Source organism: Arctopsyche grandis, chromosome 4 (assembly GCF_051622035.1).
Source record: "Arctopsyche grandis isolate Sample6627 chromosome 4, ASM5162203v2, whole genome shotgun sequence".
Taxonomy (NCBI): domain Eukaryota; kingdom Metazoa; phylum Arthropoda; class Insecta; order Trichoptera; family Hydropsychidae; genus Arctopsyche; species Arctopsyche grandis.
The window spans coordinates 26,344,009-26,370,048 of NC_135358.1; the positions used below are offsets into that span (position 1 = coordinate 26,344,009).

Genomic DNA, 26,040 nt, shown 5'->3' on the forward strand with positions numbered 1-26,040 from the left:
AAGATCTTAATATGTAAAAGCAACGGAACGTAATGAGAAATCTAATAAAAGAATTTATTATGTGGCATGATATGGATATTGAAGGAGCACATGATTTTATAGATAGAGCTTTTTATATAGAATTTCCAAATTAATTAGGTTTTTAATTATTCATTCATTTGACAAAATTAAACATGAAAACCATTCTCGTGTATCATTATTGTTAACATATGTATACATACATTTTTGCTTTTTGATTTATTTTTAATCAACAATTTTGAGTATCATTGAAAATTATTATATCCCATCACCTCTAATTTTTACATTTAAGAAGTCATAATTAAGTTGTATTAGCTGAATATAACATATTTATATTTAATGGATAAAATCGTGTTTAAAAAACTATAATTCATTTAAATAAATAAATCACGCGCACATATAAGTCATCACTTCAAAATGTTGTTTGAAATTTAAAGTCTATAATCTGTTGATTGAAAAACCGAAAAATCTGTGCCATTTGTAATATTTTTGAACACAATGTAATCGAATTTCAAACATGAAGAATTTCTCTGTAATATCTCTAAGTATCATAGTTTCTATCCAAATTGAAATTATATGATATATGTATGTAATATTATTCAACACAAAATTAGATGGTCTATGCGTTACCACTGTATATTAGTGGTACCCGATTGAAAACTACAAAACTTACTAAAGGAAGTAAAAAAAAAACTACACATAAATAAGACTTTTGAGGACTTCAACTCAAAAATCTTACATAAAAATTAAACGTTTTTCATGAAATTTGGTAGAATATATGATATTCATTCCTGTGTAAATGGAAATTGCATGTTTGAACTGAAACATGTGTCATTTATATGCGTTTTATTAAGCTGTTATTTCGCGAATTCATACAAGTAAATCATTCAATATTTGATGTTAAAAATAAAATAATATATATAAATATATATTATATTTAAAAAAAATACACATTTACGTATTCAAACTTTTGTTATTTTAAGCTATTATCAATTTGATGTGAAACATAAGGTATTGATTATTATTCTGTTGAAATGCTTTTTCCTATATATTATATATTATATTTTAAATAATATACAATTATTATGTATATGTATTTACGTATTGCATACATGCTTATTTAAAAGAAAAAAATATACACACGTATACAATATGTAGATACGTTGAGTCTAAAAAAATAATTGATCGCCTCTAGTCATTTAATATCTAAAATTACATATTGTGTATTAAAAATAATGCAAAAAAGTTGGACTTTCCTGATCTTCTCGAATGCGCTTTGTAAAATTACCCTTATAGGTATCTCTTATGAACAACATCAGTATGTATAAATTATATTATTAAAAATTGTATCGCATCATGCCATTCATTGCGTGCGTGGGATATGAATGCGTGAAGGAATTAAATAAACGAAAATATAAACAAAGTGTTATTGTATTATTTTTTCCTCCCGTCTTATTATTGTTTCCCTAAAATATTTGTCATACAAAATAATTGATTACAAAATTTAAAAATTAATTAATAAACAATTGAATCTATTGAACAATTCAAATGTTAATAAATCTTTAAAAAAAACTACATACACACACACACACACATTTTAAATATTTTAAATCTGGACCAATTTTATATACATCATGGTTTATTCAATTGTCAAAACTGGTAAAGAAAAACATGAAAACTAAAGCCAACTCGACATTGAAAATTATCCAATGCTAAAGCCAATTTACGATACACACTGATTCATGAGAATCTCTACAACACGTTATCGGTAAACCGTCAACAAAACGCAAAGATCCAATTTATGATTGAAAAACAATTCACTCAATTTATCATTGATTTTTAAATGCTTTTTATTATTACGAAATTATGTTCACAATACATCTTATATCTATTTTAATAGCTACTGATCTACTGATCATTTTCTATTTTACAATTTAATTTAATTTGATTAGTGATCATAGTATTATATTATTCTTATGTTAATCTACAGCATAATAGGAAAAAGAGCTCAAAAACCTATTTACAATCCTTATAAATGCTCATAATACATCTAATACATAATATTAATTAAAGACTCTCTAAAGTCGATGACCTAAAGCAGATTGTGTTTAGGTAATCTGTGTTTATACCTGAAGGGTATAGACATTTTGTTGTAATCACCGAGACTCTTCACAAATGTGTTAGTATGGTTATTAGTGATTCTGTCATAGAATCTACTGGTTAGTTTGTTAGTAATGTCTGTAACAAACGGAATATTATTTATGGCATGCAGATTTTCCAAGTTAGTATATATGGGTGTATTATAAATTATTTTTAGGGATTTATTTTGTATTACTTGGAGCTTGGAAAGGTTAATATTCGAGGCATTATTCCATAAGGTGAAGCATAGGTTAATAATGGTAATATGAGTGCGCGATATAATTTTATTTTATTTTATGTTGATAAAGAACTATGGCGATTAAATATTGGATATATTGAGGATATACCCCGCATCGCCTTGCATTTCGCTCCCTCAATTTATCATGATCTCCAGTGAAAGACTTATTTCATTTCAATATATCGATATGGCATCATTTTAATTACTTTCTTGTATTAATAAAAATGGGGGGGGGGGAAAGCATATACAAACTCAGATACGCCGATGATACCACTCTCATAGCTAACTCTGAAGAAAAAATGGCGGATTTACTCGAGATAAACAGAGCGAAAACAAAGATTATAATAGTGGATCGACATGGTCAACTCATGAGGACAGATGCTATATCTGATCTTAAAGACTTACGTGAGTTCATTTATCTCGGATCAACCCTATCGGATGACGGAGGGTATGCAACTGAAATAAAAAGGCGAATCGGCATGACGATAAGCGAATGTAATAAGTCTGGTCCGAGCTTTGGTCTACCCCGTATTTATATATGGAGTGGAGACATGGTCGGTACGAGCTCGAGGAAGGCAGAGAATGGACGCTTTTGAGATGTGGTGTTGGAAACGGATGATTAGAATTCCCTAGACAGCGAGAAGATCGTACAAGAGTGGAGTATTGGCGATAGGCTATTAATTTGTCTCATCCGTATCCTTCAGTTCTTTGAGCACATCGTGAGGCGAGACCAGGACAGTCTTGAAAAATTTGTCGTTCTGTGAAGCGTTTAGGCAAACAGATAACGATTCCCAAGATAGTGACCAGGTCAGGGCTGTCACTGGGAAACTCTAGTCGAGTTACTGCGAGCTGCGGGGTGTCGAGGACTAGAGGACCATGACGGGCCACATTACAGAAGTTAGAAAACAGGGAAGTAGCGACCCTCAGACATGAGGAAAAAAAATTGACACAATACATATTTAATAAATATGTATTGCTATCGTCTCTTTCCATCATGTAATATCTCAAAAGCTTTTCCAACCCAAGCATTTTAAAATTATTATTCATTTATTTATACCTTTATGGAATCTATTTGAAAAATCACAAGGTTTAATAATTGTTTTGGTTTCTCTTTTGCATTTTGATGAAATATAGTATTTTATATATATATATATATATATATATATATATATATATATATATATATATATATATATATATATATATATATATATATATATATATATATATATATATATATATATATATATATATATATATATATATATATATATATATATATATATATATATATATATATATATATATATATATATATTTTCACCTCGCAACTTATTTTAAAAATCTTTTTGGGCCGGTTTTATACACAATAGAAACAAAATAGTACATTGTAACTGATTAGTGATCGATATTTGTAAATATAATATTTTATCATGAAATTACACACAATGTACTTATTTATGCTTATTCGATCACATGCTTCAGTGTTAGAATAAAACATGATCAAAAATCAAAAGAAACCGACGTGTTTTCATAAAACTAAGGTCGATATCGGGCTTGTATGGGATGATTAAGGAAAATAAGAATACAATTTTACAAAGGTGATATAATTTATTAATGTTACAAAAGGTATAAGGATAATACAATCGGCAAAACTAATATATATATTTATTAAATATTATGAATGTAAAAATAGCTAGCCAGTCAATTAGTATGAACATTCCTCGGATTGCATTCATCGCACACTTTGATAGTAAGACAACATGCCACATCATTCACTTATACCTTATAGTGTCACAACTGAACTGTGTATGATCATTCTCATCACCGTTTGCAGATTTCAACATCATGTATTCTACATGTAAACATAAAATAGCACAACGCGTGCGGTAAAATAAAATTTCACTTAAAAATGATACAAAATGGCAGTTTTCACAGGCTTACGTGGGATACAGACCAGACGGTTAACAAAATAGTCCGTCATGAAACCTGTACCATTGAAAACTATTTTCGAGTGTTCACTATTTTATTACATTATTTAAAAAAAAAACAATTCGAGATTCACAGATTCGTTCACTGAAAACGATTGATTTAAAACATGAGAGAAATTAATAAAATCAATATGAATAAAATATATTTCATATAAGGTACATTCATAAATGCGACTATGTATTGTATTTGCTGTTGAAATATTTCCAAATGAAATATTATTTTAATTATACAATTATTGACACTTAAAATTAATTAAAAAAAAAAAAGAAAAAAATTATAGTAGTAGTACATAAGTGGAACAAAAGAAATGAATACCCCACCAAATGACATATTGTATTGTCTTAAAATAACATATTGTCATATGCAAATTATTTGTCGTGATTTCATTGTTGTTTGCATTCAGCGGGATTTTGTGGGGTTTGCTGGGAGGAGGCCTTTGCTCCTTTACCAGCAGAAGCTCGATTACCACCTTTGCGACCTCCACGAGCATCCTTCGCCTCGTCTTCATTAGATTCATCCTATAATAGAAATGAAATTAATACAATGTAATACAACCAGAGATGCATTAAGTTAAATATTTACATTTGTCGATGGATGTCTAGGTCCCCGTCCACCAGCTCTTCCACCGCCGCCACCACCAGCACCGCCGCGTCTGCGAGCTCCAGCATTTCCTTTTTTAGCTGCTGTTTCTTCTTCAGAACTCTCTTCCTCACTTGAACATTCGTCCTGAATTAAAAACAATCATATAAATAAAAATATATATTTTATTAAAATAATTGACCAATTACCCCAACACACAATTGAACTTTTAAGATGAGTGTGCTATTAAATTAACAGTTTGTAGAAACATGGTTAAACGCAATGTTAATGTTTTGATTAGCTTATACAATTTAATTACATTTTTATACTTCCCTTATATACCAATTTAAGTGTAAAATACACACACTTTGTAGATGAGCTTAAAATGTGTATAAATTTATTTTACTTAACGAAATAGTATGTTATGTGTCACGATTTAATGTAAGCAGTTAAATCTGAGTGTAAATTGTTACATAAATTCACAAGCATTTTGTTTTAATTACACATTCTATAACGTATGTATAACTTAATGTTTATAATTACATTGTATGAGTAACAAAAAAAATTTTAATTTTGACAATATGTCAAGTATACAAATCATTTTAAAAAAAATAGAATAATTCAGTTCTACATATGTATATGTAATTAACCCTGAAGTCACATAAATTATTAACAAAAGTGATAAAATTCATAGTGCTATTGAATGTAAAAAATGTTTTCCTTTTGATTAAACATCTCATTTGATTAAACATACAAAATCACGAAAGTATAATGTACATAAGTAAATTAGAGAAAAATTGATATTAGAAAAACACGTCAACATTGATGATAAAAGGAAAAATATATTTATATATGAAAAATATGATTTATTAACATATTCAAAAAATTACAAAAATATTATCCAGTACAATGAAACCATTGAAAATAAATAAGACAACAAGCGGATGAATTTTAAAAATGTTACATAACAAATGGTGAAATTATTGACACTATCTTCAATATTTTCAAAGCGTAATCTCAACCTTGTTGCAAAATAATATTTATAATTCCTGCAAGCTCTCGCAACATTGTATGGAAGCCGTTAATTCATCTTTTCACTTGAAAAAAATAACATACACTATTTAAATAAATACTTTTTAAAAGTGGGCGAAAACAATCAATAGTAAAAAATAAATGCAAGTAACTAATTCTATTCACTGGGATTCAAAACTGAAATCTTCACAGCCAATATTTGTAAATATATAAAAAAAATATGTACGATGTAAAAATAAACTGTGGCACTATGTAGTTAAAATTTATTTTATGCTGATAAAATAATTATTTTCATAAGAATTTTAGTTAATTGTAAAGAATATCAATTATCACAACAATTACATCAAATAAATGTATTATATGCAGAATATTATGAGCGCAACCCGTCGTTGGTGTTTCGGTCATCATCTCTACAATTACGTAAGTGTCTTTGGACACTTATTCATCTGACAAAACACTTTCATCTTCCCCGGAACCCTGTAAAACACAATCGTAGTATTTCAGAAATATATCTACAATGAATACTCGCAAATACCATTTGCAAACAATAAATTATAAATTTATTGAACATACGGAGAGTTGATGACCAAAAACTAAATAAAAAAAAATAAAAAAAAAAACATTTATATCCAGTTTGCATTATAATTTAAAGCGTTATTTCATCCATTTTGTATTTGATGAATAATGAGTAAAATTGATTGCATGACGTCAAATTAGGCGTTGATTACGTGTACATAAGTACTGATGAAAAAATTTAGTAATAAAAAAACGGGGGTAAAACGCTAATGTAATAACAATTTTAAGAAAATATTACCTCTTCTTCTTCCTCCTCTTCAAAATCTTCTTCTTCGTCAAGTCCTTCTCCAGTATACAATAAAACAGCAAAAGGCACTACCCGTTCCCGCAGATAGTGTCCAATTTCAAAATCGGATGTTAGCAAGTTTTGAATATCATCTGCCACTTCGCCCGTTGGATCTGTAGGCACTGTAATGAAATTTTTCAACTCGAGCGAAACCACATAGGTATAATTAAATTGAAAAAAAAAAACGACAATATATATTACATTCAGGTGGGTTGAAGAAGTTGAAGAATGAATCGGTAGGAACAGTTTTAGCTACTGTACGTACAGATCCTCTCGATTTATGCTTTTGCTTTTTTTTGATGGTTTTTACCGTTACATTTTTATCTTTGCACCAAGTGATCGAACAACCCTGTAAAGAATAGCACGATATTATTAAATGAAATGTCAGTGAATTGTAAAAACGTAAAATATAGAAAAAAAAATTACTATGCATTTGAAAATTTCTGGCCCTTCAAAGTCAAACGGATGATCATGGTCTGGTTGACATTTCATATTATATTCCTTGGTCAAAACAGAGTTCGTAAAGTATTCGTTAATTCCAAAATGAAATTCTAAGACAAATCCCATTGGATCTTTTTCTAGCATTATTACTAAAATAAAAACAGCAAAAAAAAATGATTAGCGCGATTGATTTTAAATGAATATTTTATTATTATTATGAGCAAACTTCTTAGAGCATACCTTTAATATCTTCTAAGCATTCTAAAATGGGCTCATCATGCTCTTGCACCATATCCGCTAACATAGATACATTTTTGAAGATAGTCAACCAAAATCCAGGCACTCCTTTAACATCTTCATCTTTCTTACTATTATTTTAAAAAAAAATTAAAACAAATGACAAAGATTTAAAGTATAAATAAAAGTTTTAAAAAAAGTACTTACTCAGACTCCGTTTTCTTCTCGACATTATTTGTTTGTTCAGATTCTTCAGTAATAGCACTTTCTTCTTCAGTTTCACCCTCCCACTTGCATTCTTCATCAGTTGGTTCATATCGACCAGTGACGATTTCAGCTCTCTGAAAAATTATTAAAAAAAATAATGTAATAATTTAGTCAGTCTAATAAAAATTGTAAAAAAAAAAACAGTGAGCATTTTGTCACCTTATCAAGGTATGGATAGTAAAGTCTCATGTATTTGACTTCGAGAGCGTGAACTTCTGTATAAAATTGGGCATCGAGATTGGTGACGGTGAGCTGAAGATTTTTAAGGGCGTTGATTTTCCGCCGAACAGCTGGAGGAAGAGAAGCCATGCCATCTTGCTTCGCTTCAAAAGCAAAAGGTGCACCAATTCTGCAATCACGACAAAAATTAGTCAAATAGAAAAACACATGTAAATGGTTCATAATTATGTTCGGAATAATGACTTCTCCACGGTGTCCACTTGTTCTTCCTCCTCTGTAGATTCCATCTCGCTGTCGGGGTTGGGCTTCTTTGTAGACCCCATTATTTACTGCAACAACATTCAATGATTATAATTTACTGTCAAATTTCAAAACTTTATAGTAATAATGGAAAATTGAATGTATTTAAAGACCACCATAATAATTCAGAGTAATGTATTTGAATCGTTTGTACTTTGAAATTAATTTAATTTACAATTGTGAGGAAAATTTATTGACCAGCAGAATAGCTTAGTGGTTAGGTTAGGTTAGGTTAGCATATAATGCTTTGAACAGACTGGTCACGGGTTTAAATCCCACCGGTTTCTGCTGGCCATAGCTTTTGTGGCTCCAGGTCGATCATTTCTTATCAGAGTTTGCCAATTTATCTGATTTCCATTAAAATGGTTTCAACAGACCTCGAGTTTTCAGCAATCTCGAATATCGCTGAATTGTATAACATGCTATAAATTTACAAATTTGACCATAGATGTCTCTGTGGATATTAATTGATATGTATTCATGTGCTTTGTATAATACTAATATTTTTATCAAATGTACAATGTTTCTGTCCAGGAAGGCGCATTGGGGTTACTTCTTTGGCCTTACTAGTATAAATATAAATTAAAGATAAAATATACCGATTTTTCAGTATTAAATTAAAAACTTACATGTACATGAATATGAAACCTACCTACACGTTTAATATGTTTGAAGATTGTGCAAAACTGAATTTTAACTATAATGAAGAACGTCCTTTTTTCCTTAACAGTTTGAAACCAAGGAAAATAACAGCAGAATACAATGACGTATAACTAAAATAAAATTTCCATCAGTGTCACAACAGATAAGAAACCAATTGCTAAAGGTTACATTGTTAGATCAATAATGTGTCACACACGAAAACGCCATACAAATTATCTCGACATTAGAAACGAAATTCAAATTGTGTCTCATACCAATATTTGAAGATAACCTCAAAAGTAAAATTGACGATTGAACAAATGCTAAAAATACGTCAAAAAAAAATCAAATAAAAAATAAAAGACAAAACGAAAAATTTAATATGTAAAAATACTCATTCGAAAAATTAAATTGATAAAAATTCATATGGAAAAAAAACGTGAGGACAAATGAACACTCGTCAGACAAGAGCTGTCGAGTGATGCGCAGTTGAAGTGCAAGGATGAAAGGCGAGACTGCGTGTCGGGGGAGGGGAGGGGAGGGGAGGGGGAGTGGGGGAGTGGGGGAGTGGGGCTCCGCCAACATTGCGATACGAGTGCGACTTACGACCACGAGTTGGATTCGGTGAGCGGGGAGCGGTGAGCGGTGCGTGGGGCGGCCACGTGCTCGCTCAACGTTCCGTTCGCAGTTCGTAGTTCGCAGTTCGCAGTTCGCAGTTCGCCGTTTGCCGTTCGCTCACCAAAGACACCGGTAGAGATGATGCAGATAAAGAGCTGCTGACGATGACGACAAGACGCCCGGTGCGGATTCGAAGAAGACAGCGAGTGGCGAATGACCGGCGAGACGTAGCTCGTGTGCGGTGTGCGGTGTGCGGTGTGCGGTTTGCGGTGTGCGCTCTCTGCCCTGCGCTCTCCGGTCGGCAATCGGCAATCGGCGGGAACGCACGCTGTCGGATTCGCGAACACGCCTTTGCTCTTCGTTGCCAACCTTCGCAATCTACGCATGTGCTTATCGGGGCTCTTCCCCTATCATTTCCGACCATAAGCTTACATTTCAATTCGCTCCAAATTCTATTACGATCAAAATCAAAAAACTGTGGGGAATTGTGCACGTCTCAATCCACGCTTGTTAAAAATGCTGACGAACGCGTGCCAGAAAGCGCACGACTCGGTGATTTTTCCGCAAAAGTGATCTCGCGCAAGTCATTAAAATTTCAATCACGGAACATCTGGTACCCAAAATACTCCCATCAATATTGTACTAACGAGAACTCGAGTGCCAATGTTCAATGATCGAGATTTTAGTGACTTGCGCGAGAACGCTTTTTGCGGAAATCCGTTTACAAAAGCGTGCATGCCATCAGCCAGCAGATGGCGTTTTGTCGAAATAAACAATCTGTACTTTCTAAAAAATTCGCTGCTCTAGAAGAAAATATTACTAATTTATTTATTTACTAACAATGCGCCTTCCTGGCCAATTGCAAAAATTGCAACATTTTTTATTACATAGATCGCTGAATTTTGAGATGCTGAAAAACTTGAAATTAGTGAGACATCCAGTGGCGGCTCGTCCGTATGGGCCGCGGGGCTGCAGCCTCCCAGTACAGTACAAGCAGTGGCGGACTGGGACTGAAATTAGTGCATGCCAGGAGTCAAAGGGGGCCCACCCAGGGTTAAAAAAATTTGCCCCCCCCCCCATATAACAAAATTTTCTTCTTTCCATCACGCTAAAAATCAAGGGTAAATAATAAATAAAATTTTCAAAAATGGGAATAAACAAATTTAGGTACAAGAAAAATGGCAAAAGCAAAATAGATCCATAAATTACATTGTATATTTCGTTTTAACCTTTGTCCTAGGTAAATAGAATACATCATAAAAGAATGCGGCATAAAAGCGGCTTTTACTTTCGATAGAAAACAATCAGAGACGTCATTTCAGCCTTTTCTTGAGGGGGCAGGCAAAGATTGGTCAAATTGAATTTTTTTTCAAAAAATCTTTTTTATATCGTAATAAAAATGGAAAATTTTCTTTGTACACCTTATTGAGTTATAAAATATGAAAAAAATAAGCTTATTTTAAAAAAAATATTATGTAAAAAGTCAAAAAAGCGCCGCAGACGAAAATTTTTTTCCAAAAATCTTCACATGGTCAACAAAAATCGACCATCAAACTGTGTCACTAAAAAACTATCAATTAACTTAATTTCTACCGACTATCTATGTATGTACATACTTTATCTATGTACATAATGTACGTTATAACAATAAATAAAATTTGGGATCATGTGATAATTCGAACTCAGAATCGACCACTGATCACGTTTACATAATATAGAAAAATGTGTGTGGTTTTGTGTGCCTGAGTGTGTGTTTCTGTGTGTCTTTTATTATTTTATATATATATATATATTAGTGCTTCCAATCCCGGAAGGTTACTTCAGCACCGGGATTGCGGTGCTGGGAATTTCCGATCCCGGGATCCCAGTGCTATCACCGGGATTTCAAATGTATAAGAAAAAAAATTTCAATTGCATGTTTTCATATTTCAAAAAATTTCAATTGCATTTTGCAAACTCTCCCGATGTTTCACGCAAAAAATACTCCCATATTGGCGTACTAATTTTGGGAATTTGGCTACATTCTTTAAATTTTCGGTTCGCATCCACACCCCTGAACGTATCAAGCTGAAAATTTATATTTGTATTCTTTATGTACCAAATTTGATAAGGTTTTGGTCAGAAAGCAATTTTATTAAATAACAAAAACTTTTTTTGACTGAATTCGTTACACATGAAGTTTAAATCCATCTCATTTGTTGTTTAGGGAGAGAATGGACGTCTGCAAATAAAATAAAAATACGAGAAATAAAATCATTTGTTATTGAACCGATTCGGTAAATTATTAATTTAAAACCTTTCCTGAAAACAAAAAATATACGAACTTTCGGAAAAATAAACGTTGTACATCTGTTTTTGAGACAAAATAAAGTAAAGGGGACCTTTCTAACGATTCGCTCCATAGGATGAACGATTCTAAGAATTTTACCCGAGGCATACCACTTAAAAACCAAAATATACTTGCTTCGAAATAATAAAATCTTTTTTTTTCAAAGCACATAGCAGCGATTATTTTATTAGTTTGCCCAAAAGTAAATACATAAGAAATAAACGTAGCATTCATAGTTTCGTAGTATAGCATTAATAATGAAATTCATAATATTTTCTAAATTCACACTATTCCTTAATTTAGGGGGGCGAGTGCCTCCCTATGCCCCCCCCCCCAATTACGTCCCTGAAAATAATGCATAATATTTTCAATTAATGTTAATCGAAAATCTGGATTTTGGGGAGGGGGCCCCTATCGTATATTTCTTTATACATGGATGTGTCTACATAGATTAGGAATAGATTTTATATTCGGAAACTGTTTAAAATTGTGTATTTAAATCTTACTATATTGTCGAAGTATAATCAAATGTTATTTTGAAAGTATGAAGTAAATTTAAATCGAAGGTTGATGAATCGTCCTAACAAAATTGTTTTAAGCAATTCAATTTATATTATTCACGGAAATTTGTTTATTCCCATTTTTATTTCAGTAGGTAGTTGTTACATAGGTATTGGTATATACATAATCTTGAGGTTGGAAATGGGCCCAGCAAAAGGGCCCACGCAAATATTGAAACTTACATTTCGAGCCTAATAAAAAAAGTTAACCGATCCTTGGTCTGTTAAAGCATGTATTAGTTGTTTGTGTATATCGCAAGAAATTTGTTTTGTTGAAATACCCAAACTTTAGGTCCCAAAGTGCAATATCCTATAAATTTTTACACACGTGAAATAGTTAAAAAAGTTATTTAATTTTACTGAGGGCCCATATTTTCCAACAGATAGTGGGGACCACATGCCATCGGGCATGTTCGCTTGTATGGCCAGTCCGCCACTGTATATATATGTTACACCGAATCCGTGAAATTGTCTATTACACGCATTCGGCAAGAGAATTGCCGAATGCGTGAAAAATGCAAGCACGTTGCCCAGTTCACGGATTCGGCAAATTCTTTGCCGAATGCGTGAACTGGACAGCGTGTTATATTATAACCAAGTGTCAAAGTGACAGCTGAATAAGGATGTTTAATTTAGTTTAATTTACATATTATTATGTATAATATGACTACATACATATTGTGGCGGCTCGCTTATACGACGTGGTCGAGTTTGGTTGCCTTCCTGCGAGTGGGGACCAACTCGGCTGGGTTCGGAGAACCACTACTCACTCTGCCTTCGGCTGTCATAAATAAAACACGTGCATTCAACATGCCAGTCGTCTCATTCGTTCATCCCCCATAATTGGTGACCCCCGACATCGAGCCACGCAGCCTCGATTAATTCAGCATGCCGCCGCTCATCCCTGCCTCGCCGAGCCAGGCGGGAAAGCTACCCGCCGCGCCGCCATCGACACAGCACGTCGCGGCCCGCGGGTGACAATAAACGAGCAGACACGGCTACCTACCTACCTACCTACCTACCGACTGGAGTCCAGCCACAACGTCGATGACAGGTGCTTAAAAAAATGGGGGAGCGAATGAGACGACGATCTTGACAGCTGGATGTGGAGTCATGCGCGATCCAGTACACATAGAACGGTCATCCAGCACCACAAGACATACACCACCTCAGCACCATCATCATCATCAAGGCCCCGTCCGTCCCCACGAGGGTCGTCACGCCGAGACGGGCGGTAGCGCTACAACACCTCCACGAGCCACAATGACTCACGGTCCAGCTCGGAGTATCATCAACCACATCGATGCCCCTGCCGCCCCCGCCACCCCACCAACCGACATCAGCCTCGGAAGAGCGGCGCCGGCGCAGCATCGCATCGGCGCGACCATTGGACGACCCACCGTCCTGCTCGCGACGTCACCGCCCTCGAATGTACCCACCATTCAGGGCGGTACACCTACACAGTGGATGGCCCACGTCAACAATTTTTTTTTTCTCTCCCCACTTAATAATTTTTTTCTCTTTGTGTAACAATAATTTTTTTCTTTTGTTAAATTTGTTTCTTTGTAATTTTTGTATCGCTGATGCTGGGGGTGGGGAGTGATGTGGCGGCTCGCTTATACGACATGGTCGAGTTTGGTTGCCTTCCTGCGAGTAGGGACCAACTCGGCTGGGTTCGGAGAACCACTACTCACTCTGCCTTCGGCTGTCATAAATAAAACACGTGCATTCAACATGCCAGTCGTCTCATTCGTTCATCCCCCATAATATGTTTCGATGATCTCATATAACTTATAAATAAATTAATGCTATTTTTATACATTTTGATCAATATTTTAACAGTCAGAGTTTTATACCTTGTGAAGAATCAGCATTATATTATAAATATTTAATTTCATTACACGTGTCCCAGAACATAGCTCTGGGCTACACCGACCAGACCAATTGTACATATGAAAATGTGAGCGACTAAGAAATCACCCGGTGTGAAACGCTGTATCTAACTGCATACGTTTCTCCGGAGTCCAGATATGTATTTGTCTTGAGGACCAAAACAGCCCTGCATGTATCCCATTAATTATATATTAGAGTATTGTAATGATATTACTTTGGAAAAAATATGATTTATTAAATATATTTCGAATTGACATACGACGGGCTGAAAACCAGACTGGTACAAGTGACATTTTTAAAAAAATCTGGTTTATGTGCTAAAAAAATAAATAGCATATGTATATGAAATGCTATTATTTTAGCACTTAAACTAGCTTTTTTTTTTAAATGTCACTTGTACCATCTGGTTTTCAGCCCGTCATGTGTATATACTTACTTATAACTTATCAATATACTGGTTTTCTCATCTTTAGCTAAAATATATAAATTTTTTCCGGTTCCCACTTTAGAATACGCTACGTATAACTGTCCTTGGGCGAAACAATCATCAGACAAATCTATACCTGCTACTTTTAACGATTGACTCTGAGCTTTGTTAATCGATTTTGCAAACACGAGAAGCGCGGGAAACAGAATCCTTTTAAATTAAAAAGGCATATCAGTAGGTATTAAAGGGATTCGCGGGATAAAAACATCCTCGCCTTTAGCACAACCTGTGACAATGGTCGCTTCTATCACGTTCGACATTAATTTTTTTAAGCAGAGTAGTGTCGTTACAAAGCCGCGGTGCATCTAAATTTCTTAATAAAACTATAGCCGGACCAACTTTAAGCGCCAGAGCCTTATCCTTGTAGTGCTTCGCCCTCGGCGCCTCCCAGAGCCTTTGCCCCGTAGGGCTTCGCCCTCGGCGCCCCCTGAGCCTTTGCCATGTAGGGCTTCGCCCTCGGCACCTCCCTGAGCCTTTGCCCTATAGGGCTTCGCCCTCGGCGCCCCTTGAGCCTTTGCCCTGTAGGGCTTCGCCCTCGGCGCCCCCAGAGCCTTTGCCCTATAGGGCTTCGCCCTCGGTGCCCCCTGAGCCTTTGCCCTGTAGTGCTTCGCCCTCGGCGCCTCCCAGAGCCTTTGCCCTGTAGGGCTTCAACCTCGGCGCCCACTGAGCCTTTGCCCTGTAGTGCTTCACCCTCGGTGCCCCCAGAGCCATTACCATGTAGGGATTCGGCCTCGGTGCCCCCCTGAGCCTTTGCCCTATGACAATGGTCGTAGGGCAAAGACGTTTTTGGTCAGAATTTATATTACATTGGTCAAAATTAATATTAAACGGTCAGAATACTAGAACTAGAATAAATATTAAATAGTCAGAATTTATAATAATTGGTCAGAATTTATATTGAATGGTCAGAATTCAAACTGGATTGGTCATAATTTGTATTAAATAGTCAGAATTATGTTGACAGATAGTCAGATTCATTTTTGTCAGTTGGCACTAGTATCACTACTAGTGCGTGCAACGTTGAAGATTAGTACAAGTGGTCAAGACGACAACAGCCAAACAAACGTCAAACGAGTATCATTCGGATACGCGCGCATCTCGACATTTCGAACGTGCTCACGCACTATCTACAACCCTCTTCAACAAAACATCTACCTAATTAATTGCAATATTGTCTATAAAGTTTTATTTTCTGCTGACTGACTACTTGCTATTTTTAAATATTCTGACCGGGTGCACCTCACGGGATCGAATTAGAAATGCACGAAAAACCAAATATCGGAAGGCAAAGATCGAAAATCGAAAGATCAAAAAAAAGGGTGCATGGTAAACGGTACATACTCACTTAATTTGGACGGAATCACTTAACGGAACAAGAGGAACAGGCTTTTCCTCCCGTATTCTGCGCGCGCACATTTCAAACTTTCGTAATTATGGTTGTTACGTTATTTTTCCGCCTCAAATGAATACAAATAAAGCAAAGACCACTCACACATTTTTATGACGTAAACTGCTAAAATGAAGTACTAGCTTTTATTTCTGTAAATTTAATATAAATATTAAATTAAATTCATACACGTAAATACTTGTATTTGAAACCGTAAAATACATTTTACAAACCTCATGTTGTCTCCGTGGAGTATTTTCTTTATTCATTCACAGTCACTGACTCACTTTTACTCTTTAATAAACCGAATGAATAAACTGTATATTTATAAAACGTTTCTGGTAACAATGATAGTTTTACAAAAAATGTAAAGTGGTGCAATACCGAAAATAAATGGATTAAATTCACATACATACTTGTATCCGGTTGCAAAGCAATAGCAAGTTCATTGACCGTTTTAATTTACATTTATACCTACTTTAATTTATTACAATACGACATTGAAATTAAAAAAAATATCACTTATACAAATAGACCGTAAGCCAACTAGTATTTTACAATTATATTCAAACGACTATTCACACTATAATTGTTAATTTAAAGTAACTAAATGAACCACTCATACCATTTGTTAGACGGTTACTATCGATTTTTTTTTCAAAATAAAAGACGAGCGAGTATTTATTTTAAATAAAATTTTTAAAAATAAACAAAATAAGCACGATATACTTTTAATACCATCACTTCTATTTATTTTTAAATTGTGATACATTTCGTATTTTGAAATTTTAAAATGACATATATCCGCGAGAAAATGCAATAGTGAGATATACGGTAATAAATCGCAGGTACAAAAAGTTTTCAATTTTTTTATTATTATTATTAATCATGATGCGATTTAAAATCAGGACAAAAGAATGGATGCATTCGGCGGGATCCTACTGAACAAATATTCCATATGTGGCGATGAGTGTTCAAACAACGTACCGGTTCAAATCCATCATTCGATTCCCGATAATAAAATATACGGCAACGGGGAAAATAACCACAAAAGGTTGTATGCTGGTACAGAAAAAAATGCACACAGGGATGTTTTTTAGGGGTTAAATCCGAATGCAGTGTGCAACGTTTCAATTAGTGTTGAATATAAAAGCACGCATTTCGCGTCGAATAAGCCGGGTTTGGTGCATCCGCTCTAAAATCGACAGATTAACAGAACGGCAGCTTTAAACGTAATTCTCGTTTTCTCGAATGGTAGATTGCACATCAGATGACGAGTAACCTTTCGATGTGCACAGATGCAATTATTAAAATTGAGTTGGATCTTTCTGGCGAGTTTAATAAGGCAAGATTCGGAACTTATCGAATCTTGCCTTATTAAACTCGCCTGAAAGATCCAACTCAATTTTAATAATTACCATTTTAATAATTGCATCTGTGCACATCGAAAGGTTACCCGTCATCTGATGTGCAATCTATCATTCGAGAAGATGAGAACTGCATTTAAAGCAGCCGTCCGTTAATCTGTCGTTCAATTTGTCTGACGATTTTAGAGCGGATGCACCGCATCCCGAATAAGCCACATTGTCCACCGAAATTTTCGTTTTTCTTTTTTTTTACTTTATTTTTTATTTGCGTATTTTTGATTCGGAAAATTAAGTTAATTTTCCGATTTTTTCTCAATTTAATTAATTTTGGTGTTTCAATCATCCTTTAAACATTATTACTTTATCTATGTACGTAGTTTTATGATATTCTTAAGACATTTGTCATTACTGATATGCATTTTTCAAATTTCAGACCACCATAAACCAATTAATTTATTTGTTTGAAATACAAAAACCTTTTAAAAACAAACAGCATTACAACGTACATATGTATATATCGTTTACACTTAAAAAGTTTACAAAAATTAATAACAATAATGAAAAAAAATAAAAACAACAAAGAAAAGCATTGAATAATGATACGTGATATATGTACATTTACAAGTGCATGCTATTTTTGTCATCCACATGGGCTGCGGGGCTGCAGATCTCCCAGTATAGTACATATTCAAGCTATTTTTGTTTTCATTCGATCACCGGTTTGGTTAACGAGCTACTACAGCTTGAATAATCTCTGCAGCCTCCCCACTATGAAATCTCACGAGCTTGTACATAAATCATATTTAAATAGTGGTGACAAGTTGAGAACGCTCCTTTGCTCAACATTAAATCGAGCTATCTCTCCGCGCTACGCTCCCTCGCTCGATACACAATAAGTGTACAACTTATAATTAAATAAAAAACCTCGTCAAAGTTTATCATCCTCTCGAGCACACATATATACTTGTTCGATCTATAACTAGTAGCACGCAGTCTCCACATAGACGCACATACAACTACTATAGATTTTTTTGTGACAATTTTTTATTCGACCTTATTTTAATTTATGTTATGAAAAGCTTTATTACTCTCGTTCTATAAATCAGAGCATCGCAACCTTTTCACGCATCTCGCTCGCACGCGTTAGATCTATATGGTGCAATACGCTTTTACGTTGCCGCGGAACTCAAGTTACGATGCTTTGCTATAAGTAACTATAAATATATTTTTAAATAAATTAAAATTAAATGTTATAATACTTACATTTCCCCAAGTTTTGGTGAGCCGGTTACTTTATATTTTAAAAAGTCGCCGAAAAACTAGTTCCCATTATTTTTTGGTTAATTGGAAACCAAAATATGAATGTAGATGTACAAGAAATTAATAAAACGTTAGCATTTGGTGTAATGTATTTTTCAAATATCGGCCTTTCTTCAATTCAACCCAAACATGAGAAAAAAACAAAGAAACACTGCGTATAATTTGAGTATTGGCGAAAAACATGTTCTTTGATTGAATATTCAAATATATATTATTTAGTAAAAAATTGTATAATATAAATTTAATCGGTTTTTAATGATTCGGACTCCGGCCAAAAAGTCATGATATAATTATATATTTTTAAGCAGCCCATAAACTCTATCCTAATAATTATTTATACAGTTTTTATGCTAGCCCGAATATTCGAAAAATTCACTTGAAATATATTTTCATCATACACGATAATTTTTGTGCTACGACCAAATATTAAACTTATTTTCATGATACACGATTATTTTTGTGCTACGACCAAATACACTCGCTGTCAACGTGTTGAGCACACGTGCCTTCGAGGTTAAAACCCGACGATAGAAGATGGAAGGCGAAGCAGGTGCGGGGGCTCGGCCCCATCGGGAACCCCACTCTGGCCGCAAAGCACGCAAGAAAGCCGCGAAGAAAAGCTCTTCTGCTGGTGAAATGACGGATCGCGAACGAAACCCGAAAGCGTTCGCGATCAAATCGGCGGTGCGAGCTGAACGAAGCTTCCGTCGCAAAGAAGACATAATCGCGCGAAAGCAGCGACTGCCCGAAGCAGAACGTACGGCAGCAGCAGGAGCCCCAGCACTGGTAGCTATCGTTGGACCACCGTCTGTTGGGAAAACTACCCTGGTCAATAATTTGATTCGAAGCTTCACAAAGACCAATATAACCGACGTGCGCGGACCTGTCACTGTAGTGACTTCTAAAAAGAGACGTGTTACTTTCATAGAATGCAATAACGACGTCAACTCCATGATAGATATTGCTAAATGTGCCGATTTGGTTCTGTTGTTATGCGATGCTAGTTTCGGTTTTGAAATGGAAATATTTGAATTCCTCAACATATGCCAAGTACACGGAATGCCGAAAATCATGGGAGTTCTCACGCACTTGGATCTGATAAGCAATGCCAAGACGCTCAAACGGCAAAAGAAAATTTTGAAACATAGATTTTGGACTGAAGTATATGCCGGTGCCAAACTCTTCTACCTTTCTGGAATGCTTCACGGTGAATATTTAAGAAACGAGATTAAAAATCTGGCTCGTTTTATATCGGTCATGAAGTTCAGACAACCTAATTGGCGCAGTGCTCATGCTTACGTGCTGGCCGACAGAATGGAAGACGTCACTAATCAGGATTTGATCCGAAGAAATGCTAAAGTCAACCGAGATGTTATACTGTATGGATATGTTCGAGGTGTTCCACTTACAGATCAATGTGCCGTGCATATTGCAGGTACTTGCATTGAATTGAAACGTGTATTATTTTAGGCGCAAGTGTGGGATAAATGTTGATTATTAATTTTGAATTTTTTCAGGTGTCGGTGATATGAAGATCCACGAGTTAAACTTTTTAACAGATCCTTGTCCTATGCCTGATGCTCAAAAGAAACGGACTCTACTAGAAAAAGAGCGAGTTGTTTATGCACCGTTTTCTGGAGTCGGAGGCATTGTTTATGATAAGGACGCAGTCTACATTGAATTGAAAGGTTCTCATTTTCATTCAGAAAACAAAGACGATGAAAAATATATGGAAAAGAATGCAATGTTGAAAAATGTCGTTGAACAGAAAGAGACAGTAGATGATCAGATGAAAAATACTGGATTCAAGCTGTTCTCTGATGGTGACGTTATTTATTCAAATACTTTAAACGAGGCCAACAAATCGAAGGATTCAGACGGTGAGTCATCGGGTATTGAAGATGATATGGTGGAGAGTGGTGATGAGGTGGAAGTTGAAAGTGAGAATGAATCGAACGATGGTTCTGATGAAGAAGATCGTAATAGTGGAGATGAAGTGTTACCTTGGGAAAACAACGACATTGATGATTCCTTGAAATGGCGGGAAAATTTAGGTGAAAAGGCAAATCTAGCATTTTTGGAACGTCAAAATACCACACAAAATATTATGAAATTGGTATATGGTGTTTTCAAAGAAGGCAATACTAGCAACGCTAAGCGGAAACATTCGGATACAGACTCGGATGATGAAGAAGATGAAGAACTTGGCGGTTTATTCAAAAGAGTAACTAAACAACAGAAAAACCTACAAAAACTAAAACATGATATAAATAATGAAGAATGTTCTTTATTCCAACATTCAACCAAGATTCAAGTTGAAGACTGGATAAATACTAGCGCTAAAAAATCTTTATTAAATTGCTTTGTGACAGGAAAACGTTCCTCACAAGAAGATGCCTCAACCTTATTAAAACTAGACGATGCCAGTATAGATAGTTCTGATGAAGAGGTGTTTGGAGATTTTGAAGATTTAGAAACTGGAGAAAAACATGAAAAATCTGAAACAAATAAAACCGAAAGTAGTGATAAATCTGCAATATTAGAAAAGAAACTAAAATTGAAAGCTAAATTTGATTCAGAGTATGATAATCCTGAAGAAAATAAAATCAAGGGGGACCACGCTTACTACGACAGTTTAAAAGCTGAAGCGTTGAAACAAACTGAACTTAATAAATCAGTATTTCAGGATATGGATGATGATATTCGTGTTCAGATCGAAGGTTTTAGGCCTGGAATGTACGTCCGTATGTATTTTAAAGATATGCCTTGTGAATTTGTAGATAATTTCGATGCACACTATCCCATTTTAATTGGTGCCTTAAACATGTCTGAAGAGAATGTTGGTTATGTGAGCTGCAAAGTCAAAAAACACAGGTGGTACAAAAAAATACTGAAAACCCAGGATCCTCTTATAATTTCAATGGGCTGGAGAAGATTTCAAACAATGCCGATATTCTCTAAAATTGAAGACGATTTAAAATACAGGTATCTCAAATATACACCAGAGCATGTTACTTGTAACATGCATTTTTATGGACCTATTACACCCCAAAATACCGGATTTTTAGCATTACAAACTCTAGACTCCACCCAACTCAAACAATTAGGATTTAGAATAGCCGCAACTGGCAGTGTGAAAGAAATTGATAAATCCACCAATATAGTAAAAAAGTTGAAGCTTGTAGGTACTCCTCTAAAAATCCTAAAAAAGACAGCGTTCATCAAGGGAATGTTCAACAGTTCTTTGGAAGTGGCCAAGTTTGAAGGTGCCAAAATCAAAACGGTATCGGGATTACGAGGTCAGATCAAAAAAGCAGTTAACAAACCTGAAGGATGCTTTCGAGCCACATTTGAAGACAAGATATTATTAAGTGATATCGTGTTTTGCAGAACTTGGTACAGAGTTGACATTGTTGATTTTTATACACCAGTGACAAATTTGCTTTTGGAAACTGATAAGAAAAATGCTTGGGCTGGAATGAAAACTTTAGGTCAATTGAAAAGAGAAAAAGATCTCAAGTTCAATGCTAATGAAGACTCTCTTTACAAAGAAGTTAATCGTGAAACTAAGGTATTTAAACCGTTAGTTATACCCAGAGCACTTCAAAAAAGCTTGCCATACAAGGATAAACCCAAGAATAAGGTGATACATAATAGGCAAAATAATAAAGTTACTAAAAATAGAATAGTTTTAGTCAAGAGTCAACACGAACAGAAAGTGTCCAAAATTATGAAAGTCATTAAGACTAATTATGGAAATAAACAAGACATAGCAAAGGCAGCTGCGCTAGAAAAAGTGAGAAAACACAAAAAGGAAGTTAGCGATCTTTCGTGGAAAAGATTAAAACGACAAAAAGAATTAAAAAAACGGGTTTGCAGAGCACTAAGCAAGCATAAAAAAACACAATAAGCCTCGTGCGGCATATGACTCTTGGAGAATTTTCCTGATGGCTGCAAGGAGTTCGTCCTCCTGTTGAGCCACTTTCAGGCGTGCTGTGATTTCATTATCTGTAACGTACAGAGATAGGTATCGATTCAAAGCATTAATATGTTTCATGCGTTCTCCCGGTCAATGTTCATTTCATAGTCCTATTCTCTTAATGAAAGCTATACGAGCTGGCAAGTCTCTTTTTTCCATTGTTCTTGTGAATGCCGAACAATCGGTGACAATCTTGAATATTCGTCGAGCTGTGGAATAACGAATGAGGTTGAGCTAACTTCTGATATCTTAATGTAATGTTCTTCACGATGTTCCCCTTGACAGTTTTGGTTACCACCAAAACCCTTCTGATATTTTGGTTACCACCAAATCTGCAGGCCATTGCCGTATAACTTACACCTCTGCGTCACATTGGCTTTTTCCATTGTGGATACTTTATCATCGGTGTCTTGCGATTATAAAAAAAATTCATTCTACTAATTTGTTTTCACTACAGATAAACAGTGCCGTCTTGGATAAGTTTTCCATTTGGAACGACTAAGGTAAAACCTGTCAAATTTTAAAAGACAAAGGCCTCTGTTATCTCATAATTCTTTTATTGTTATCGTCGAACTTTGTTATTAAAGAATATGATGAACTAATTATACATCTTCATGTTACTTCGGTCGATGCACGAGTTAAATGGTAAAAACTATCATTTTCAAATTACCACTACTAGTCAAAGGTCCAACTATGTATACAAGTAAAGAGACAGAAAATGAAAGCTTATATTTTTGATATTATATTATTTGTAATGTGTAAACTGTTATGAGCCGTGTATGTCTGACAACATTTGAATTTAATAGTAAATATATACAATACCAGAAACTTAAAAAATATATTGTATTGTAATACCCTGATATTTTGCTTTGTAACTTTTTATTTTTATATTTTATTTGTAACATTTTAAGTTGAAATGTAATTTATTGTTTTACTTTTTTTAATTGGAAATATATGAATGAAAGTACAATTGATATTTTTATTTGTTTTTTTATTAATATGTACATATAATATATACTCAATTTAAAATGCTGGAGTTTGAATAAGGAATATAACTTAATAATTTTTCATATAACATAAAACTGATGATATATACATAAAGACAAAGAGTCGCAGTCCAACTTTCTTAAGCTTTTATTCTCAAATAGTGTTTTATAGAAGTATGAAACATGTGTCCAAGGATGATCTTGATACACTCATGGAGACAAAAGAACAGCCAACGGTCCACATCACATCATAACCATTAGACATACTCCAGTTAGGACTCCTCCAATAACCAGGAAAAGACGTTGATGTCGAAATCCACACCAGGCTTCATACCTACATGGGTCATACCTTTCAGTTCAGTTTAATCAGCCACACTGAACTCACATCACATCAACTACACACCGACGAATCATTGAGTGACGAAAATAATAAAAATATGTATATTAAATAATAGCGTTTATTAAGTTACATTATTCGACATGCTTATATTTCATTAATAATTCAAATAAAAAAACAAAGTTCAGCTTTGTACATTGTATTCGTAAAGAATTGTGTGATTGAACAAAATTAAACAGGACTGAATTGAATTGATCAAAATTTTACAATCTAAAAACTTTATTTCAAGAAAAATAATCTACAAAAATTTATTTTGAACTGAAGAATTAGACCAAATATCAATCCAAGTTTGTAGCAAGGCATTATAGTCTTCTTTTAATTGTATATTATTCAGTAATACGAAATTTGGCCTGGGTTTACAGCGTAACAGTGTGTTTAATCCAGTTTTTATACTCAAAGCTCCACTTGAACCTTCGTTAACTCCTGCTGACCATAACAAATTGTGCGATTTTGCCCACAACGCGAGTGACTGCCAATTTTTCCAAGTGTCTCCAAACGTATCGCCATTGTTGTTGCAGCATGTAAAAACCCCATCGAAATTTGACTGCCTGAGATGAAAGTTGTGCTCTTCGTCTTGCAGCTGCCCCAAAACGACAGCATCAATATCAGAATTTCTTATAGTAAGCTGACCATTGTAACCCAACAATTCTTTCCATTTTTCGGACGATATCAAGTAAGAATCCACAATATAGACAACGGGCATACTTTTCAACGCGTCTTTCTTCTTATATTTATACACTGCCGGATGATTCTTATAAGATTCGGTGAAATGAAATATGTCACGTCGAATCGATAGTATATTTCTATTGGAGTGCTCCCTGATAGAAATGGCGACGCTGATATTATACTTTGGTGCCATGTTCAATAGAGTATTCAAAATATTCTGAGATGTTTCTATCTGTGGAAAAATTGGTATGTACGGATATGGAAACACAAGCACACCGGCACCCATCGACTGAGCCATCTTCAAGTTTTCCAACAAAATCATTCGATCGATATTCTTGTGTACGCTTGCATTGTAAATCGACTTGGACAATTGGTTTTTATCAAAAATATTCTTCAATTTGTTGTAGTACAGCATGTGTACACTCTTACTAACGTGATTTGTGATGGAATTTCTCGTTATTGGCTTTGGCAAGCTACCGGTCATCTTCAAGATTCTCTCTTTCATTATCTTGGCGTGCACTTTCAACGCATCATACTTTTCTATGGTAACGTTTAACCCATGTGAATTTTGACTCTTATTCAAAAAGAGACGCATAGGTGTGGGAGTCGTCGTTGTAGTTGTGGATACGACGTTCAACAATGGGGTATTATTCAAATTTAATAATAGAGTTGAACTCAGATATGCAACAGCAATTATGATGCTAATAAAAAGTATTTTCTTCATAAATAGCATTTTAATATTTGGTTGTTGCGCTTATCGTATAGTTCTAGTTATTTCACATATTGATTTTATGTATTTTCGTATGGAATATAAGCTGTCGCTTTCAGTTCAGATAAAATTATGAATATCAACTTCATTTTCCTCAGGTTAATCTGAAACAATGCCAATTTCAAATATTTCAGTAGATATTTTCTATTATAAGAGCAACTATCTTGGAAAAATCAATACAATTATTATTAAGACATACCGTTTAAGCAATAAATGTCCGATCAAGTGTTATAATTTCGTAATTCAAATCTTGTATCAAAAGGAAAACAACAAATGGTACACAAGTGAACATTTTATCAATACTCTTGTGTTGCTATCCTATCTAGTGTTGCCGTAACGAATAACGAAACTGAAC

The 26,040-nt window shown here is 34.4% G+C and overlaps 3 protein-coding genes across 8 annotated transcripts; 1 reads left to right on the forward strand and 2 right to left on the reverse strand.

The window, feature by feature from the left end:
• Nucleotides 1-3,989: 3,989 nt before the first annotated feature.
• Nucleotides 3,990-9,940, reverse strand: LOC143910725 (nucleosome assembly protein 1-like 1-B). Of its 6 annotated transcripts, none has more exons than XM_077429317.1 (10): nucleotides 9,667-9,940; nucleotides 8,229-8,314; nucleotides 7,965-8,154; nucleotides 7,746-7,879; nucleotides 7,542-7,669; nucleotides 7,287-7,450; nucleotides 7,062-7,209; nucleotides 6,813-6,982; nucleotides 4,970-5,113; nucleotides 3,990-4,905 (listed from the first exon to the last, which is right to left on the reverse strand). In XM_077429317.1, the coding sequence occupies exons 2-10, from the start codon at nucleotides 8,306-8,308 to the stop codon at nucleotides 4,771-4,773; spliced, it is 1,293 nt and encodes a 430-aa protein (XP_077285443.1). In that variant the 5' UTR covers nucleotides 8,309-8,314; nucleotides 9,667-9,940; the 3' UTR covers nucleotides 3,990-4,770. The 6 variants fall into 6 exon arrangements, with proteins under 6 accessions (XP_077285443.1, XP_077285444.1, XP_077285445.1 ...); XM_077429318.1 differs by having other exon boundaries at nucleotides 9,534-9,925; XM_077429319.1 differs by having other exon boundaries at nucleotides 3,991-4,905; nucleotides 6,813-6,973.
• A 9,390-nt stretch (nucleotides 9,941-19,330) lies between these two features.
• Nucleotides 19,331-23,841, forward strand: LOC143911067 (ribosome biogenesis protein BMS1 homolog). The gene is made up of 2 exons (XM_077429791.1): nucleotides 19,331-20,323; nucleotides 20,406-23,841. Exons 1-2 carry the CDS (start codon nucleotides 19,423-19,425, stop codon nucleotides 22,796-22,798), a joined length of 3,294 nt encoding a protein of 1,097 aa, XP_077285917.1. The 5' UTR covers nucleotides 19,331-19,422; the 3' UTR covers nucleotides 22,799-23,841.
• A 451-nt stretch (nucleotides 23,842-24,292) lies between these two features.
• LOC143911089 (glycoprotein endo-alpha-1,2-mannosidase) lies at nucleotides 24,293-26,015 on the reverse strand. The gene is made up of 2 exons (XM_077429828.1): nucleotides 25,885-26,015; nucleotides 24,293-25,789 (listed from the first exon to the last, which is right to left on the reverse strand). The coding sequence occupies exon 2, from the start codon at nucleotides 25,647-25,649 to the stop codon at nucleotides 24,489-24,491; it is 1,161 nt and encodes a 386-aa protein (XP_077285954.1). The 5' UTR covers nucleotides 25,650-25,789; nucleotides 25,885-26,015; the 3' UTR covers nucleotides 24,293-24,488.
• Nucleotides 26,016-26,040: the final 25 nt, after the last annotated feature.